Genomic DNA, 21,593 nt, shown 5'->3' on the forward strand with positions numbered 1-21,593 from the left:
AAGTCAAGGAGCCTGAAATGAGAGACAGAATCAGAAACTAAAAAAAATACAAGAACACTAAATGTAAACCATGGCTTTCATTTAGGCCTAAATCTAAATGTACATTAGGGAGTCCTTCATTGTGATTTTATAATTTTTCAGAGATCTAACTCCATTGATAAATGCAGTTACCTGAACTGCTGTTAAATAGTTAGAAAGAGTTAAGAGTGAGAAAAATTAATGTGAAAACTGTCAAACACTGGAAAAGCAAGATGTTTCACAGAGTTTATAGACGATGCTGTGTTGTCACTCCACATGATTGTATTTGTGTACCTGGAAAGGAATATTTCACAATGATTCACTTAAATATGCCCGACACAGCTAAAATGAAAATTCACGAATATTCAGCAATCAACTGTAGGCAGTCATATTTTCAGATGTGAAGAAATGACATCTGTTAATTTGATGACCCATTATTTACTAGGTCCAAACTCCCCCAGTGGGACAAAAAATGCACTTTGAGCTTCCAATTGTGAAAGTTAGGGTTAAGGTTAGGCAACACAACTAATCTGACATCAATTAACACGGCAGGGTTTTTCATTTTGTAAAAGTTAAAAACAAACTATTATCTATTTTTGCTCTTTCTCATAGCTACAAAGTTTAATAGTCCTTCTTACAACTTACAGAGAAACAAATAAATCTATCGTTTTGTAACCGATTGCTGATGAGTTAAGAGCAGTAAACAAATCTCTATATGTAAACATGTTTTCATCCAACAGTTGATGTTTATGAGTGTTTAGATGACAAAATATCAATACTTACGTTCTCATGTCAAAATATTAATATTTACATGCAAATGAGTATTTTGAGTTAAACATTTGTTTGTCAGAGATTATTGTCCATTTTAATGTCTGTGTATTGGTATTAACATAGATGATAGATTTGTGACACATCCTCACATAATTACAATAACTATCTTCATTGAAGCCTGACCTGAAAAAAAAAATTATCGAGTTACAATTATTTGAGTATTTTTTTTATCCACTGACCTGATGGTACTACCAATGTTGATTTACTTTGTAGATAACAGACCCGCATGAACCCCTACGAGTTGTTTGCTCAGTTATCTGTATCGTTCAACTGTTGATAACGAATAAGAAATAATACTGTTTTTATGTCTTTTCATTGGCTGTAATGTAAAACAAAATAATTTACTTTTTTTAATGTACCTATAACCTTAGTTATTGTACACATGAGGCCTCTGTATCAATCAGTGTGAGTTCAAACTGGTACATGTTGTGTAAACTGGGAAATGGTACTTTCCCAACTGGTGGCCATCCCACTTGAATGCAGAATAGCTTTGTGATATACACAAGCGTCATTTCATGCATTTGTTGGCTTGATTTAGAGACAAGGGCTGCAGAAATTACTGGTGATGGCTTTTCTTGATGACACATAACTGGTGGAAGTGAATTTCTCTCCTGGTAATTTCCCACCTCTGGAACTTTAAACGAAAGAGCAGCGTCTTCACGGGTCATGGTTACGGTTGAATCTGATATATAGACCATCAGGGGAGGTATTTGTTGTTGTTTTTAAACACGTGTTAGGAATCTTTCATCCACATGTCCTGTGTTTTTCACTTCACTGGACTTTGCAGAATCAAAGTGCTGCAGATGTTCAGTTTCACACAAGCCTCAATGAAACGCCTCACAAACTATTGTGGAGGCCGGTGGAACTAATTCCTTCACAGTCCGCTGGAAGTCTCTCAGACTGAGGTGTGTTTCATCCTCCTCCTCTTCCTCCTCCTTCTCCTCCTCCTCCTGAGTTCATACCAACGCACCTCCCTGCTGCTGAATAGACCACTGACCTCACCCCCTAATTCAGCCTTTAGTTTAGATCTGTTAGCTCTGGCCCCACCTATATGTGAGCAGCTTTTGTCACTGGCTGGAAAAAAAAAACGAAAAAAAAAAAACTTCTTTTCAGATTTGTCTCCCCCTCAGTCCTCCCTCCCTCCCTCTCTCGCTCTCTCTCTCTCTCCCTCCTCCTCCTTAGCATCAAGTGCAGCCCTGAGCGTCCCGGCTGAGACTTTCCCTTCTCTCAGCCTCTTTTGAAGAGGCGATGAGAAGAAGGCAGCCTTCACCCTGCTGATACCAGGACGTCTGGGATTTGTTCTCTGGTGGGATCATATTTGTCTACATCCAGGGACAAACAAACAATACCCTGCGGATTTGGCAGATTCATCAATCGGATGCGAGCAGGTAGGACGACACGCAGTTATTGTGATCACTCAATGGAGACATGCAGAGAATAAACTCTGTTTTTCATATTAATTAACAGTTTGGTGTGATTTTGTTTTTTAAAACACTTTGTCTTTAGTTGTTTCTATTCTTGCTCATATGGATTTAGATCAGTTTTGTTGAAAAGGGGCTTCTATGTCATTTTGATCATTCAAAAATCCTTGAACTTTATTAAATAAGTTATTCAATTAAACACATTAAACCTACCAACTGCATGCATTTCCTGAATGTAGAGATTAGTTGCTGAAATGATGGAAATCACACTGTTTCTATATGTCCCTAGTTTTATTGTATTTTATATGCTTTAAGAAGTTTACTTTAAGAGGTTTAAGTGGCTTTTGTTTTTTCTCCTCCAAAATTAAAGTCTGTCTGGTGATGTAATTTTTATTTTTATTTTTAAACTGTATAAAAGAGAGAGAGAGAGAAAAGTCAGCTCGATTCAAAGTCGTAAAAATAGGTCAGAATGAATGGATTCACATTTTAATAAATGTGGTTTTGAACTGGACATCAAACATACTGAGCTGGACACAGAGGTCTGCGCCAGAGCGCCATCCACTGGCCTCTTTGGGTGCCGTTCCCACAATGACTCAATGGTGGGATGGAGAGAGGGAGAGAGAGAGAGAGAGAGAGAGAGAGAGAGAGAGAGGGGGTACAGCTTCTTGTTTAGCTGACAGCACTGGAAAATGGTTTGGTTTGAAAATGAGACCCAAAGAGCCACCATGGCACCATATCAGTTTCCAGTCTGAGCTGAATAATTGCAGGTTTTCTGCTGGAGTTCCTCCTGTGTGCCTCAGCCTGGCCGCTGGGAGTGCGAGGCTGTGCAAGGAAGGACTGAGGGTCATTTTTGTATCCTCATTTATTGAGTCTGTTATACAGCTCTTGTGGGCCTGTATTTTATTGCCGTCTCTTTCAGGCTGGTTAGACGTTGGCCGCGAGGATTGTTTTATTGGGCGCTGTGTGGTAGAATGAAGCCAAAACGTCCCCCTATGCACTCAGTTGGATGACGGTGTAGCTAATGACAAAGAAATTCAACTTAAAACAGGTAATATTTCAACTGACAAGTTGGGTGAAAAACTCAAAACACTCGAGGTGCACATGCCATGAGGTCATTCTCAGCTGAGTCTTCTGGGAGGTTTGCCAGACCGGGCTGCTTCTCATTTCAACTGAAAGAGAATCTACAGACCCCATCCCGGTGAAGTCCCCCCACAGGACCGTCCTCCAGATGCAGATGTCACCCTCTATTTAGGCCTTACTAACAGCCACAGTGAAGGTGTCCCTCTGGTACTTCACACTTAACCCCTGTTAGGAATTAGGAGCTGGAGTTGCACTGATTTCATTTCCCTGTGTCTGAAGTCACCCGTTTGACTTCACCACCGCAGCTATGCTGACGAAACAAAGCCCTCCTCCTCCTCTGCCTCCTCCTCCTCCTCCATGGACTAAGTGATGGTCTGGTGAATCTATTAAAGTTGTAATTTTCTTTATGGGGTTTATCAGACACACGAGCATCCTCATACTTGTACAGTATAGAGGCATGAAGCAGCAGCCTGTCTGCAGCCTCAGGCACACGCACAGAGTCTCATGGAGCAAAAGAAACCAGATATGGTCATTACTGGAAGAGAAGGTTAACCATTGTGGCAAACCTCCAAGCCAATGTCTCTACCCATTCAAAGGCTTCAGGGTTCATCTTCTCCTTGTGGCTGTCTGCAGCCTCAGACAAGACTTGGAGGATATAAATCTGCCCCGAATAGTGTGTCATCTAGCAACGTGCTTTAAATATTCAACAATATATTAACATTTTGGCCAAATGGTAGATAACAATTCATATAGGCATTATCATACCAGATGACCCAAACAGCTGAGCTGAACACTAAACACCAAAAGCTGTTGGGTCTAATGTGCTGGCCTATGTCGCCCCCTTGTGGCTGTAAGCGGAACTCGTGAAAGGAAATAGATATCCCAACATGAACAACATACAACTCCTACATCTTTTAAAATCACAATGAAGGTTATATGTGTAACGAAGCCTTATTTATTAGCAATATTAGATATAGGTTTTTGCTTGAATAATCTGTGTTTTCATTGAACCCTTGAGGGTTTTTTTGAAAGAGATTTCTATTCAAGCCACACATGTTAACCTCATGGAAACAGTGAGATAATCAAACAGTTTACTTTTTTCTCTCTCTCAGATCATTATTGTTAAATTGTCGGCAACCCATTATTGCAGATTTAGATATTTTCACTTCACCAGGTTGAGGTGTTCCTGAAAACATTATAGGATCACCAGAGGATTTACCCACTGAGGACTGCAGCCAATTGGTCTGAACTGCAGTAAGCGACAGATGCCATTAGAAAAACTCCGTCTGTAGGTAAAGAGAAATCAATTGATCAATTTTTGTCAAGAAGAAGAACACGATTGCTAAATTCAGATCTGATTTAAAAAAAAAAAAAAATAGATCACACCTACAATTAATAGACTTTTGTTTGAGTAGCAAGCTGTCACACTTGATCAATCTCAACATGATTTGCATGCTTTGTCGCAGTCACCATGTCACAATAAGACGTTCGGTAAAGTGGTTGTTGTTTCGGTTTGGAGACGCAGAAGTATTGACCTTGACATTGGCTGTACGACCTGAGTTACCACCACCTACTATCTCTTCTCAACAAGTCTGTCAGTTGCTATAAAAGGACATAGAGATGAATGTTTTCCATGTTTGTGCTTTGCGTTCCAGAGCCAGGCCCAACTTAGCAATGGGCCCCATCCCCCTGTGTCTCCTGCTCCCGGTGACGGTGCTGGCCGTGGTGGCGGTCGTGGCTGCGGAGCCGTACGCTGTCAACGATGAGTACACCTGGCCACAGTGGAAGGTTCCTCTGGTGAGGAAGAGACGCACCGTGAGTCTCAGCAGCCCCAGCTTCTCCGCCCAGTCTCAAGCCGAGCTGAGCGGAACCTGCGGGATCGAGTGCCAGCGTCACCTTCCCTCGCCCTCGCTGGACGACTTGGAGCAGCTCCTGTCCTATGAGACGGTCTATGATAACGGCACCCGCACGCTCACCTCGGTTTCAGTGCAAGGCCTCAACGAGGTGACGGCCTGGTCCAGGAACTCCTCGTCCAGCTCCCGTCGCAAACGAGAGGTTTACGGCACAGATTCTCGCTTCACCATCGCGGATAAGCAGTTCTCAACTAAATACCCCTTCTCTACGTCTGTGAAAATCTCTACCGGATGTTCTGGAGTTCTGGTGTCGCCGAAACACGTGTTGACCGCTGCCCACTGCATCCACGACGGGAAGGATTATCTAGACGGGGTGCAGAAGCTTCGCGTTGGTATTTTGAAGGAGAAGTCCAGGCGAGGGAAAGGAGGAAAGGGAAGAGGAGGGCGAGGAAAGGGCCGAAGAAGAAAGGGTGACAAAGGCAAAGAAGAAACAGAGGAGAAGGACGAGCATGGTGAGAAAGACGATCGGAAAGGAAAAGGGAGAAGTAGGAAAAGCCGGAGTCGGCGGAGTACAGAATTGGAGAAACCTTCGTTCAGATGGACCAGAGTGAAACAGACCCAGGTGCCTAAAGGTTGGTTCAAAGGAGTGGCCGATGGACTGGCTGCGGATTACGACTACGCGGTTCTGGAGCTGAAGAAAGCCCCCAAAGTCAAGCACATGGACCTCGGTGTTATCCCGTCAGTGAAGAAGCTCCCTGCAGGTCGGATCCACTTCTCCGGCTTCGACGACGACCGTCCGGGTAACTTGGTCTACCGGTTCTGCTCCGTGTCCGAGGAATCCAAGGATCTCATGTACCAATACTGCGACGCCAAACCGGGTTCCAGCGGCTCCGGGGTGTATATCCGCCTCAAAGAGCCCGGCAAGAAGAAGTGGAGGAGGAAGATCATCGGGGTGTTCACTGGTCACCAGTGGGTGGATGTTAACGGGGACGGCATGCAGCAGGATTACAACGTGGCGGTGAGGATAACGCCCCTCAAATACGCTCAGATCTGCTATTGGGTCCATGGGGACTCCAGCCAGTGCCAGGTAGCCTGAGACAACACAGGACGCCTCTCTCACTCACTACATCTTTTACCCAGCATCCCCTCACTCAACATCCAAGCTATAAGACTCCCAAAACCAACCAGGGGCCTGACGACTGCCTCTTCTCTCCCCGCCTTCCAGTTGACCTCCTGTGCCTCGCTCCACCGATCAACACACACATACACACATACACACACTCAACACAAACACACACACACACACACACACACACACACACACACACACACACACACACACACACACACACACACACACACACACACACACACACACACACACACTCATCACACAGCCACCCAGACTCAGCGTTGACAACAACAGGAACTCATCAGCGCATCAAGAGAACTGTGGCTCTTCAACTTTTCTAATTTATTTTTTAAAAACAACACAGAAAACAAAATGTTGTATGTATGTGCAGCTCTGCAGTTTCTTTTTTTCATCTAAACAAATATTTGACGTCTTTCCAATGTTGGAAAGGCTACATTTGGTACATTCATACTCCTACTTGTCTAAAAAGTTGTTCTCCACCACTGCAGAAAAAAAGTGAGTTTGTTTTAACAAGGTCCCAGGAAAATTATTATTATGTTGCAAAGAATCTACATGGAAATATTTAGATTCTTCAATTTTTTTTTTATAAACATTTTAATTGCTGGTATTCTGCATTGTGTATATCTAGAACGTTTTTTTTTTTGTTTTTTTTACAACTACCTTTTTTTTTGTAAAGACTATTTTTATTTTGACTAAATAGAAAAAGGTTCCTTATGGTTCCTGGATAGAAGCTTTGTTTTTTCTGATTTGTGTGTCTCATTGTCTTTTTTCTTCTTGCAACGCAGTGAAATATGGTTTCATTGTTGTGCACATAATGATATCGGTGCTTGTCCAGAAGACGTGGTGCTAATTTATAGAAATATACACTTTTTTTGGGGGGGGTGGGAAAGATGGGGTGGGATGGGGAGACTCTTCGGAATATATTTTGATAGCCGAGTACTGTAACTTTGTATTTAATGTGAGGCTACATAGCGGGGTTGTGTTAATATGGGACTGAACCATTCAACAATTTACTTGAGCTGTTAATATTTCTCTAATTCTGACGGTTAAATGAGATTACAAACATTTTTGATATTTTGGGATCTTCGTGTTGCTTAATTTCCAAACCAAGAAATAAAAATACAAATCATGAGTGGCCTTTATGAATGCAAAATATCTAAAGGTAATGATGCAGATTGAAGACGATAAACCATTAAAGTAAGATTACTTCTTGTTTCTTGTTTGTGTGTGTTTGTGATGGTCCTTTCCTCTGACTGCTCTGCATCTGTTTGGTTCAGCTGATCATGATAGCTTAAGTCGCTGAGGGACTCATTTACAAAAATGACATTATGAAATTCACATTGATTTGTTTATGTGAATTTCTACAAGATATCTGTTTAATTTAACATAATTTAAAATCTGGAGAGGTAAACGTAATGTCATATACATCACACTTAATGCTGACTGGTTGAAATAACACTAATGACGATACTTTTTAAGTAGACACAAAGAAATTCAGACACTGTTCCATTAACAATTTCTATCGTGGCTTTTTTTGAGTGACAGATGAAATGTGTTGCAGGAAAGTGAAATCTAACATACACTGGGTGTACTTGTAATGCATCACTAAATATTGTTTAAGAAGACATCAGGAGTGTGTTTCAGTCTGATCTGGCTCACCATTTGGCTTATATTAAACTAAGATATTCCCCATCGACGTATTGTTGTTATGGATTGACAATGTTTTGAAAAGGATTAGTTGTTTGGAAAATAGTTATAACAAGTTGTCAGTTTAAGAGCAGATACATCAATTTTTTTATTTACAGAATAGTATAATTTCATTACTCGTCAAGGAGACAAGAGAAAGTTTTTGGCCCATGTTAATGCTGACAATGTTGTGTTGATAGTATGTGACCTTAATAGATATGACCAATATACCCAATTTAGTTTTCATCAAACGATGCCCAGTCCTTGGTTTACTGCATATCATTTTCCAATCATTCATTAGATTTAACAAAATTTTATATGCAGACATTTAGAAAAAGTTTGTTTACAGGGCATAGATCAATCCATGATGGTTCATCTCTGTTCCGGTGACTCTATTAATGACATTAAAAACACCAGTGTGTCTTTAGAGTCTTTAGGTGTTTTTCATTGTCACAAGCGAAAATGGAACAATTTATCAAGTCAAGCGAAAAAAAGAAGGGTCATTCAATCCGTCATTGAGTTTATTGCATCTCAAAGGGCTTACATGCACTGGATAGGGCCATTGTAAATAAAATAAATTTACAACTCAACAAAAATACAATTTCAATTATACAGTCATGAATAATGTCAATACTCTCCCGTTATTTTTAATCTGAATCACATCTGATTCTCACAACCGGTCCACTAGAATGACAACACACAAGAGTATGCTTTTTTAAACTGTCCATAGGTTACAGCACAGTAGACGGTGGAGGTGGGAAATGAAAAGAAACTGTTTCCACTACAGGTCAGAAAAGAAAGAGAAGCTTCCAGTTAATTATGTTTTGAAGGATGAAGAAGCTCACAGCTAAAAGGGTTCAATGATTTGTTTGCACACTGTCATGTGGCCACACAAACAAACAACTCGAACACTGTGTTTAGACATCAGTCGCAGGTAAACGTCTGTTTTTGGGAAGTCTTAAAGGTACCCTGTGGAATTTCTTGTTTTTACCAGTCGGAGTGCTGAAGAGCAACATTACAATTAGCAAAAGTCATTTGTAGCCAATGCAAGTCAATGCAGGTGATTTGGTTCATCACGTTTTTTTGTGTGGAATAACTTGAGGTTATTTGGTGTTGGAGGGTCTTAAACAACCCAATATGATTCTCAGACTCCATTCCGAAAATGAAAATTTTCTTCTAAAAAAATGCAATCTCAAATATTTACACGAAACAGGCAAAATCCTTTCACTGCTTTTCTTTTCTTTTTTTTAACACTTAACTTTATCATTATGGCTTTGATGCTAATGCTATTTTGGAATAGGGTCCATAACTTTTCTCCCTCACTGAGGCAGTGTGACCCCCACTGGACAGATTTGCTATAGCAGTTACATTTGATGGAAAATAGAAGTTATTGAACATTTTGCAAAGCTTGCCGGTCAGATTAAACCCTCACATCGGCTGATTTTGGCTAAATGTTTGACACCTTTGCTTGGACAGGGTAGCTTTAATCTGTTTTAACTTCACCACTCCAGCTGTTAAATCACGAACAGACCTAAGCGGACTTGTCAGAACACAGAGCTTTAACTGCAATCTTGTTGAATAAAAAAATAAACCCTCCTGGTATGATCAAAGGAAGAAATAAATCCTACGCTGCTGACATAGTCTGTTAAAAAATGGCCAGAACAAAGTGTAGTTGGCTGAATGGTTCTACTGGAGGAGAATCAGAGTGTTTAAGATATGTTATTTCATAACAATGCCAGGAAAATATCGACAGCAGTCTGGAGGATTATTCCTTAACGAGCCAAATATGAATAACAAAGAACAATAAGACAACAAAACAAACAAACCAAAAAGTGAATGAAACCACAATTAGAAAATAAAAATAGAAACACAAAACATTATGAATCACTTGCTGGTCTGGTGACTCAGAAGCCCATAGAAGTAGTTTCTAAATATACAGTATATTTAATCATACAGCTGGACTTTCCAATTACTTTCAAATGATGACGGAAATAGAGGGATACTCACACGACTTCATACGACTTCATGTCAGATTCACATTTATATTTCTCTTCAACAGACATACAGAATAGAGACTTAATCCTCGCCAGAGAAATCTATGTACATCGAAGAGGACCGTTCTGTAAACAACACACAACATGTTTCTCCAGAATGAAAACCAAAGAAAGAAAAACAAAATCTACTGGGTTTGGTTCACCACTCTCGACCAATCGGAGTGGCACAAACAAGAGCTCCTCCCCCCTTGGCAAGGGGGTGGGGCCACGGTGAAAGGGGCGGGGCTTAGGACACCAAAGCACATCCATCATTCAACTCAACACTAGAAATAAAGCTAAACACACACGCTTCCTCTCGCTTTTTTTTTTTTAAGTGGTTTTGCGTGATTTTGTTTAGACAAAAGATTAGTACATCGACATAAGCACACGCTTGTATTTTTTTTTCCTGTTATATTTATTATATAATCCGCTATGATTCACTTTCACAGTTTGTGCTACGACATCACACAGGAGAAGGGTGGGACGTGGATGGACGGGGTGGAGAAAAGAGGCTCCTATAAGGTCGAGTGGCTGAGCGTCGTCGACGTCCCGGGATGGACGCCAGATACAAAGGTGAGAGGGCCTCTGATCCAGAGAGGAAAGCAGCTGGAAGAGAAGAGTTCTCGGTCAACACAGAGAAGCCCACTTATCTGTTTATTTGGGAATAAATCATGATGGAAGAGAAATAAGAGGAACATAAAAATGAATTTCCATGTACATCCATTCTTCTTCATTTACACTTTGTCAGTAAAGAAAACGATAATCAACTTGAACATTAATGGTAACAAGTAGTGGCAGCACCTTGCGTCTGGCTGAATTATGCTAATGGTAGATAAGCAGAGGCGTGGTGTGGTCCGACTACAATCACAACCTTGACCTTGTAAATCTACCTGCCGTCTGTAAATCACTGTTGGTTTTGCAGGCTCTGTTTTCCAGTCATTGATATTGGGTGAAAAAAAAAGGGGAAGGACATGAGCACGAAAGCTGAAGCTAGGAAAACCGTCTTGTTTTGTTCCATTGTATCTTCAAATGTGTGAACCATTTGTTTCATTACGTTTAACCTCCACAGAATTGCCACCTGTGGGAATTAAACAGTTTTTTTAATCAGTAAAATTGCATGCAATTAGCGAAGGTGTGTTTACACTACAGGTCAACAGTGAAGTGATGATCAAGGTCAATTAGCACTCTTTCTATAAATGGCCCTTAAACAGGCTCTTCATTTATATGCAAAGTGTTGTAATGCCACATATATTTGCGAAAATAAGCTGATTCCATCTAGATATTGTTTGCAACTGGTGAAAACAATCAGTGATATTAGTCTATAATATCCCTGTAAACAGTGACAAGGGAGACACTTTTTTTGGTCTTTATTTGTAATTTCTACAGAGTAGTGAAGCAGTCTGAATTCTGTGTTTATTCCCACTGCTGTGACTGCAGAATTAAAGCCGTGTTGCCGTTGTTCCATGCTGTGTGTGTTCTGGGCTCCTACCTGGAGCGTTATAAGAAGTCCTTGAGGTCAAGATCTGCCAGAGGATCCTTGGGCTTCTTGGGGCTCTGGTTTGCAGGTCCTGGAGAGATCTGACAAATAAAACAATCCCGAGTTTCAATGCAGTCATGGAATCACAAATGAATCAAATATTCAGTATTGTACAGTTGAAGTAAGATCCTGATATGACACACTGATTATATTAAGTTGTGATTATGCATGAATGTTTATTGCACAACTAATTAGCGCATAATCAGATTAGCTGTGAGTCGTATATGAGCATGTCCAGGGTGTCAGTCATCACTTATATGTTAATTCTACTTGACAAGATACTTAAAATCATTTAAATGGAAACAAACTGAACCAATATCCTTAAGGCAAATCAGCTGAGCAACACAGGATCATTAATTGTGTTAACCATTGACTTCAGTGGGTGCGACGTCTTACCGGTGCTCCTGGCGCAGCGGCTCCGGGTGCAGCTCCAGCCACCCCAGTGAAGGGAGGTCTCATCATGGGCTGTCCCATCATAGGCTGCCCCATCATGGGCTGCATCAGAGGAGCTCCAGGGCCTCCAGCGGCAGTCTGACCACATGAGCAAAGCATTACATTCTGAATTTCACAGGTAGTGAACATCAAAAAAAAAAATGAAAAAAAAGAATTGCAGCTTCTTTTAATTTTGTTAATTCAGAGTAAAATGAATCTCACCATGCCAAAGCCAGGCTGTGTGCTCATTGGTGCAGCAGCTCCCGGGGCTCCAGGGCCTCCCGGGCCTCCAGGGGCAGCACCAGCCTGAAGAGAAGAGGTGGGGGAGAGGAGCACATCTCATAGGAGGGCTTTGTCTCAAATCTCAATCCATCGAATAAGCCGAGTGATGGTATACACATGTCATGTTCAGAGATATTATATTGTGGAGGAGGTGTGATGGTTTTTCTCACCATGGGGGCTCCTGGTGTGCCCCAGCTGGTAGGAGCCACCTGTGGCATCCAGTTAGCACCTCCCGTCAGCTTCTTCTCACTCTGTGGGTCCCTGTAGAGACAAACACACATCGGGTGCGCAAAAAATTAGAAAGACTGATCCAGTTCATAACCACTGCTATCAAGACAAAAACAAAAAACAAGCTATTATTAAAAATGTTTTTAACCCTAGGAACAGATCAATTCAATTGAGTTCAACTGTATTTCTAAAGCACCACATGCAAGACAGTCATTTCTAAATGCTGTTAACAGAGAGAAACCCAACAAATCAACATGAGCAAGTAAAAGCAACGGTGGAAAGGAAAAACTCCCTCTAACAGGAAGAAACCTTTGCAGAACCAGAATCAGAGGTGGCGGCTTCAAACGTAATAATTTAGATCACGTACTTTCTGTGTGTGCTACATTTAATAGCACGAACACAATATTTGCAATATATTTCCAGTCAGTGTTGTCTTACAAATATGAACATATGTTCACATGTTCAATGTTAGATTTGATTTTGGAATTATGATAAAAAAAAATGTGTAGCTTTATACTACCCATAAAGTTGTGAAGTATAAAGTTATACTAAACTACATATTTTAATTTAGACTTATTTAAGGGGTGTGTGTGTGTGTGTGTGTGTGTGTGTGTGTGTGTGTGTGTGTGTGTGTGTGTGTGTGTGTGTGTGTGTGTGTGTGTGTGTGTGTGTGTGTGTATCTAATAGCTGAGAATGGAAAAATCATTGGGCTGATTATTTAAAACATTTGCAGTTGAAGTGAGGAAAAAGTCTGGTAATGATCTGACTGGTGACTATTTTAATTATATATTTACATTTTTAAAACTGTGTTCCAACTGAAATATACCTAAAAATAACTCAATTATCTGCTGACTTGTCTCAGCCTATATGACCTATTGGACCCAAAGATGAAGGAGAAACTTAGAAAACTCCAATAATAAAACACACACATCACTTACTTTTTCTTCATTCCGAGGTCTGAGCAGCGAGAAAACAGAAAAAAAGAAGAAGTTATCTTCAGTCAATCATCATAAAGTGGGAATGAAGTAGCACCACGTTCAAAAGAATTGCCGTCTACCTCCAACCAGATTGGCCAGTGACGAGTCCAGGTCTCCTCCGATGGTTTTGGTGGGTGGTGGGGTAGCTCCTGTAACGCCTCCCACTGCAACGGGAGTCCCCAAGCTCCCGGCGGTGCTGCCCCCGGTGCTCTGGGGCGTTACGGCGGGCATCAGCAAGTCGCCTAATCCACCCAACACTTTGGAAATGACATCAGAAAAACAACGACGGATTACGGAGATGAAAATTCCTAATCTCACCAGCACAGGCAGACAGATCTGTGAAGGGAGGGGTGGGGGATCCAGCTGTGACTGCAGCAGCAGCAGCTGTGCGTCACATCCACGAAGGACGTTGGGAATACTGGAGCATTCAGAGGGACAGAAGTACAGCAGCGGCACTTTTGCAGGACCTGGGCCCGGTACGGCCACCCGGAGCCACAGAGAGGCGGACGTGGAGCTTTTCACCAGCTGTCATCAAGGTCACACACTATTTTTATTGTCATTACTCTGAGGAGGCTCTGTGGACTACAAGCAAATCAATAACTTAAAAATATAAACTAATAAAAAACTAACTATCTGAACTCCAGTCAGCATCTTATCAATGCTTAGTGAAACTCTGGACTCAATGTTGAGATGATTTATTTCTAGTTTAACCTGTAACCTATTTTTTTCTTTTAACTTTGGCAAAAATCAGATGAATCACTTTTAATGTCTGATCTGTTGGCGATTTTTTTTCTTTTGAAATGTGTCCATTTTCTGCATTGCTCTTGCCACATATGAAAAACAAAAAACTAACAGGAACTTAAAAATCTACTTAAATTACTGTTGAAATATTATATGCAATTACTGTGACATTTTAACTTTCTCTTTCACCATGGGGGTATTTTAGTTACACTGGGCAAGCTTTTTAATCATCTTCAACCTTGAATTGAATTGGGATCATGTGATATTTCCTTACAACTATTTTAATCATTTATTTAATAACTTAGTGAAGCACTTTAGACTCAGTCAATCAACAACTTGATGGTTTTCCACTTGATCGTTGGACATATTTCAAGACAAAAAGAAGAGACATTTCATGTCTATGTTTTTTAAATATACTGTACAGATAACAGTTTAGGTCAGATCATGTTAAGTGAGGCGAGGCTACTTCAAATCCTTTTTTACCAATTTTATCAAGAAGTTACAGAAAGTCTGAAGACGCTCACATTGTGTAGGTCATGATTCTCTGCAGTAATCGACTGAACTATAACTCCTTTGGAGGGTGAGAGCAGCTCTTAGAGTGCTATACTGTAATTAAAGAAAATGTAACAAAACGTTAAGCCTCAAACCGATGCTTACAGTGAAGTTTTATTGTGTTATCACAAACTGTTTTTTTGGGTTTTTTTTACATTGAAATGTTTGCTGAGCCACTTGGAAAAACACATCATTGAAGTGAGGCCGCTGCAGGCCTTGATGGCATGTGGTCACTCTGAAACGGGCCAAGGGTAAACAAAGATGGACTGAACAAACAGAGGCAACAATTCTCATCTCATGCAGTAGAATCACACACTCACACACACACACTGGGGTTATTTCAAAACATGCAGAGTGGAATTGCCCTCGAGAGAAGCAGAAGTGGGGGAGAGCCGTCCGAAGTGCACATGCTGCAACGCAGTGCGGGGTTCAACTCACCAAGTACAGATTAGAAGAAGCAAGCAATGACCCAGCAGAGTGCAAGAAAGTGAAAGGATGGGGGAGGGAGAGGGTGATTAGAGAAAGAAAGAAAGAAAGAAAGAAAGAAAGAAAGAAAGAAAGAAAGAAAGAAAGAAAGAAAGAAAGAAAGAAAGAAAGAAAGAAAGAAAGAAATGGGGAGGAGGATAAGCCACAGCATTTGTGAAAGTGTGAGAGAAATAAAAGGAGGAAAAAGAAGAAGAAGAGAAGTCGAAGAAGAGAGAGATAAAGACAAATCATTGCAACAGAGGCAGCAGTGCTGAGGAGTTAAGCAGTCAGCAGAATCAACAGTTTTCCGTCTGGACAGTGGCGGCAGCTCGTCTTAGTGTGTCGTTCATGCAGAAGTCAGGCTGTCAGCAGGAGGAGAGAACCTCGGTGAAAATAGTTCGATAGTTCAGTAAAGCAGGCCAGAACAATGCACATCAAGCACACCTGTGCAGACAGGAAAAGAAACGCTCCCACAGTTCACTGAAATGAAACCGAATGAACAAACGTGATTGCAGAATCGTCTTACTTGACGCGTCGAAGCCACCAGGGGGAGCCGCTGCGGACGATGCAGGGTCTCTGGCTGCAGCAGGTACCGGTGGTGTTGGTGAAGGAAGAGAGCCCAGGGCGTCAAAGCCTGACTCCAGGAGGTCGTTCTGCACCGGAGCCAGAGCCGGAGCCAGAGCCGGAGTCAAGGCCGGGGCCAGGGTGGGGGCGGCAGTGGGGGCGAGGGTGGGGGACATCAGGCCTGAAGGAGGCATGACACAGGAGCGAGGCTGTCGTTTCGTAAGTGGCTCAGTTCACAGGAATCACCATGATTCAGGAAGAAAAACACATCAAATAGGATTACAGATACTAGAGATGAAACATGAGAGAGAAATAGTCCGGCTGGTTCCACTGGTGGTGCATTTAAAATCTAAATATGGACATGAGGTAAGTACCAAGGTAGCTATAAAGTACTATATGTTGCAGTAGTGTATTACAGGTCACCACATCCAGTGATTGCTTGTAGGATTCAAGCCTGAGTCCCTCATACACAAAGTCATGAATCAGCCAATGCCAACATTAGTATTAGTACTAAATGATCTAACAGGAATGTCGTTGGTGCCTCTGTGGTCATGAATAGACGAACAACCCCAAAACAATTCCCAAGCAAAGTTCATTACAGTAAATGTGATGAAAGGAAATTAAGAGCAGAGACATGAAGGTCTGAAAGATGAACTACAGAAATGAGTTGCTATGTTATTGTCGGGAAGATCACATATACACTACAATGCATATAATGTTTGTAATGGGAGGAAAAACTCTTAAAAATATTAGCCAAAAGAAGAGTATAGGTTTCATGTCAAGACAGAGCTTCAGAGGGTCTGATCTCATGACGCAGCTCTTTATTCTGGCTGTTTAACCCACAGGAGGTCAGCGAGAAATTATAAATCAAATTGTGAAATATGTGTACCTAATGCATGAATGCATGCAAAAAAAAAATTCCCAGTGTGTATATTTCATTGTTGTGCATGAATATATTTGATAGGGCCAGTAGTTCATGAAAATCACATATTATTCTGCTTTTTAATAAGATATATTCATGTTTTGCAGAAGCATAATGTCTCGGCCCTCCACAGTAGTCTTAATTTATCATGTGGTCGCCTCAGGAAACATTGTCAGCCCCTGTTCTAAAGGAACTCGTGGCACAGGGGCCACCCCTTTTTAGTAAAGACTGCACTGTAATGCACTCTCAGTAATGTCTGCCTGCACGCCGATTCATGAGGGAATTAAAGGGCACAATTATAAACCAGAGCCAGGCCACGAGAGCTTTAAAATGAACCAATAACATCTTAAAATCAATAATAAAACAAACGGGATGCCGAATAAAACGTGCAATGCGGCCATAAGTCTTGGTTCAGCTGAGCGGCTGAGTTCTGCACAGTCAGCAGACTTGTCAGAGCATCTCGATTTACAGACTGCGATAATATTCAAGGTGAGAGGAGATTACGTGAGGCATTTTCTGTAAATCGCAGAAATAAAATAGATGTTAGTTTGAAAGGAGGATTTTACACGCATGGTGTGATTAGTCTCAGCTGATTTCCAGTGATGTCAGCAAGGAATGACACTGATAAATGATTGTCTGTTGGAAACACCCCAAAGGGAATGATGCTTGTAAGTGAAAGACATTTTGTCTCAGAGAAACCCAACAACTCATAGTTAATATAAGTCTACAATACAATGGATATTTATTAGAACATTGTTTGAAAAACCTGACTTTCAACCCTCAGCCAATGCTGAAATCCAACCACAAAACCACAACTAGTCACAACAACAACAACAATAATAATAATAATAAATTAGGCTACAACATTTCGTCAATCAGCCTGTAATGCATGTTTTTGGACTGTGGGATGATACCAATGTATCAGGACAAAATGCATGAAAAAAATTAAATACTAATTCCACACAGAACGGCTATAAAGTCCAGACGGGACTCGAACCAGGGCTCGATTAGGTGTGCTAATCTGTACACCACTGTTTGGCTTTTAAGTGCTTTAAGTTAATTTTTAATGTGTTATCACATATGTTATTATTTTCCTCCAACAGGTTTACTGTAATGTTTGCTTGACAAGACTTTTAATTAATAAAATGTTAATCAAATGTTAATCAAATTTTGAAGACACCAATCTAAATCAATTACAGGGAAAACAAGTGACCGAATGGTAGTTTATGACAAGTCTCTGATTTCAAATGAAGACATTTTTGAAGGCTAAACCAGAAGTTGTGGTACTTCACTGACCAAGGTCATACAGTCATAAAGTCATTCAGTGAATGACTTGCAGGTCAAGCTTATTGTTGCAGTCAGAACTAATGCATTTAGTTGAGAACTGTTTCAGTCGGCGCTGACCTGAGCGATTGCTTTGACGTCTTCAGGACGTCCTGGACTACTTTGGCATTGCTGTGTAATCACTTCAAGAAGTCTCGCCAATGTTCTGCTGCGATGTACTTGGCGAAAACATCCCGATATTTATACGCAAAATTTCCTAATCAGTATAAAACACTTCCACCAGCTCATTTGCCAGCAGTGAAACCTTTTACAAGTGATTGGTTGGTCTTTTTTTTTAAGCTTTTCGAACTCATCTGAACTTTCTAATTGAACCGTACTTTGCATGAAGTGTTTTGATGCCTCACCTCCCAGGAGGTCGTCTCCGGGCCCTCCAGGAGCAGAGCTCTGCGTCTCCTCGGCTGGACCGCCGAAGGAGTCTGCAGGAGCATCCGCAAGGCAGCATGAAGGGCAGAGAGGGGTGAAAGGTCAGCCCTGGACAACACGACGAGACATGATAGGAGGTACGATCAGAGAAGGGTCAAGGAGCGGAACACCCACGTTCAAAAAGAGAACAATAATGAGCTAAATGCTCACGTGGTCAATAGATAGAAATAGAAAAAGAGTAGTTGATCTTTTAAAATAACTCATATTTCTTGTTTTAAGTTCAGTTCAGTTAAATTGGCTTGTTACAAACCACACAGTGTAGTTACTATTTGGAAGCATTTCAAAGATCTACTGTTTTACTCTCTATTCTAACATCCAAACAAACAAAGCTGCAACAAACATTCGCCTGAGAACTTACTGTGAAAAACGACAATTGACTGACAAAAGAGGAAGGGAAGAAAAGTTACATTCATGATACTGTAAATAGAGACATCAGATGCAAAAGGTACGTCCTGCATTAGAGGTGCATGACACAGAATAATAACCTGTAATCTGACAGTCAGTGTGATTTTTGGCTTGTTCATAGTGACGTCAGTTCAGCAGTAGATCAACAATTTCCTTTTTATTTGCATTCCACACTGATTTTTTTTTTCTTTTAAAAGCTAAAAGCAGCTAAAGAAGGTAAAACAGATTAATGAGCCAGAACAGAAAAATGGGGGGAAAAAAAGAAAAACGGAAGAAAAAAAAGAAAGGGACTGAAAGGCAAAACGAGGAAAAGATATTGAAAAAAGGATTTAAAAAAAAGAAAAAAAATAGCAAGGATAGATAACTGAGCTAAGCATGAGGAAACACAGAGCAGCTATAAATAGCTAGAGGCTAAATCTGCCAAAATCTACAAAATGGCTAAAGCATGAATATCCATGGAAAAAAGCCTTTAAAAATGGCCATAACAGCTAGAAATGTAATAAAATATATGTTAATTGTGTCTATTGTTGTTTTCTTTTAAAGGTTTTTCTTTATTTCAAATAATTGGCATGTGTTGCAGCTCCAGACATATTTCATTTGGTGGACATTTGTGAATAAAGCTCTTTTGTTGTTAAAGATTGCAGAGCACTCAGCTAAAGCATACAGAGTTGGATCTAGGTTTTAAGGTATATTAAGGATGAGAATTCACGTTTATTAATGTACATTTTTATTTCTTGTTTGTCAACCTATTAGATTTTTGTGTTTGGTTTAACATGTGCAACATAAATCAGGCCCACTGGTCTAAGATACCGTACCCAACAGGTCGATGACCGGCTCTGGCTCTGCTTTAGGTGGAGAGGAGGCTTCAGGAGCTGGGGCAGGAGCTGGAGCAGGGGTAGGGGCAGGGGCAGGGGTAGGAGCTGGCGCTGGAGCAGCAGCAGCAGCAGCAGGAGGAGGACGAGGAGGAGGAGTGGTAGCGGCCGCAGCTGGAGATGAAAATGTATCTGTGCATCAAAGACAAAAACACAAGCAGAGCAAAAGTGAACTACCACTTTTATCAGTCACAACTACATTTCTGGGGACGCAGTGTTTGGCTCATGCAGCTACTCCGCCTGCTCTAACAGCTAAAACACACGTGCAGAAGAGGAGGAAGAGGAGGAAAGCAAGCATCCCTGCATCTCAACTGTGTATCCACATCCTTAAAGTGCACACCGTTTGGGAGTCGAGGTCTGGCCTGCATTTGTATGCAGGTCGCCGCCACCATGCAGAAAACAACTGGTTGAGGCTGCACCCCGGTTTAAAGAGGAAGGGAAACAGAGATGCAGTCGAGGTAAAGCAGCTTAACTCACCCGTCACGATGTCTCCAGCCGGAGCCGGCTCGGGCAAAGGAGAGGGCCCGCGTGAAACAGCAGGGAGGTCTAATTTACCAACGCAAGCAAGAGGCAGAATACAAAGAAAGAAGGAAACCGTGGAGGTCCGGGGAGCAAAAGAAACAGAAGCATTAGCGTGGCAGGTGGAAAGATAAAAGCGGAGACAGAAAGCAGCCACAACGACCATCCACTACGCCACAAGTGGGTTGCATGCACAGTTCTCATCGCACCATGGGGGACAAACCAAGACGTGTAGGAAAAAAGAACAGTTTGACACAGGAGTGGACATATAGAAACCAGAAGAAGATGGAGAGGTTCCACACACAGAGAAATGGATATCAGCTCCTGTACCTGAACCAAAAAGGTCTACGCTAGGAGTGGTAGCAGCTTTGGATTCTGTGGTAGGGCTTTGCTCAGGCATAGAATCAAACATATCTAAGAACAAGGACACACAATCATATGGACATTCAGATTTTTTTCCCAGTGCAGTGCAAACAGAGTGATGAGTTAAGAGAGAAGAGATAAGAGAGATGTGGGAGAGCAGAGAGAGCAGAAATCTGGATCATTGAATGGGTAAGTTGCAGTGTATCAAGTTCAGTGCAATGTAAAAGGAGACAGTGCAAAGGTTAAAGGGGGATACTGACAACTGTAAGCATGAAGGTTAACCTTCAATTTTACATTTAAAATATGCGATTAGAAATCTGGGGAATTATAGAATCTTTAAAATCAACACAAGCTCTAAGCCTTCTGCTTGCGCTTTGGATTTCTGAATAAATAACTCTTTAGTTCATAATATGTCACGGCGAATTCAAGGTTCTCATGCTGTCTCTGCTTTTAAGGTCCTTGATTTTCCCTCCTGGTGTCTGATTGGTGCCCTGATGTGTTTCGCCTGTACCTCAGTGTGTGATTGTCTGCACCTGGTGACAGCAGTAAACTTCGGCCTTCTCGTGTATGTCTTGTTCTCCCTTGTTTCTGCTTTTTTTCCCCTTTTGCTACAAGTTAATAGAATTAAAGTTTTTCCCTTCATAAATAGCTTTGCTAGATTCTTGCTTCATGTCCCCTTTCCCACACAATGAGTTTCTATCTCACCAGCTGCAGTGTCTGGCTGTCGGCACTCTTTGACATAATAATACAAAGTATAGCAGTATTGCATAAATGAAAACCTGTTCTGACCTGAAGATGTTGCCGGGCAAAATTACTTTGTGCTACAATTCCTTCAACACAAAATGTGAGGAATGAACTCAATATCCATGCATTTGATAGGTCAACCAAACTC

General features: G+C 41.3%; 1 protein-coding gene across 1 annotated transcript; it reads left to right on the forward strand.

Annotated features, from left to right (window-relative positions):
- The first annotated feature begins 2,089 nt into the window (after positions 1-2,089).
- prss35 (serine protease 35) lies at positions 2,090-7,568 on the forward strand. Its single transcript, XM_080501573.1, has 2 exons — positions 2,090-2,237; positions 5,006-7,568. The coding sequence occupies exon 2, from the start codon at positions 5,025-5,027 to the stop codon at positions 6,297-6,299; it is 1,275 nt and encodes a 424-aa protein (XP_080357699.1). The 5' UTR covers positions 2,090-2,237; positions 5,006-5,024; the 3' UTR covers positions 6,300-7,568.
- The last annotated feature ends 14,025 nt before the right edge of the window (positions 7,569-21,593 follow it).

The sequence above is a fragment of the Blennius ocellaris genome (genome assembly GCF_963422515.1).
Source record: "Blennius ocellaris genome assembly, chromosome: 8".
NCBI classification, from domain to species: Eukaryota; Metazoa; Chordata; class Actinopteri; order Blenniiformes; family Blenniidae; genus Blennius; species Blennius ocellaris.

Excerpts from the sequence above, each read along its gene's own strand:
- prss35 (XM_080501573.1), top strand. The coding sequence starts at position 5,025 with ATGGGCCCCATCCCCCTGTGTCTCCTGCTCCCGGTGACGGTGCTGGCC.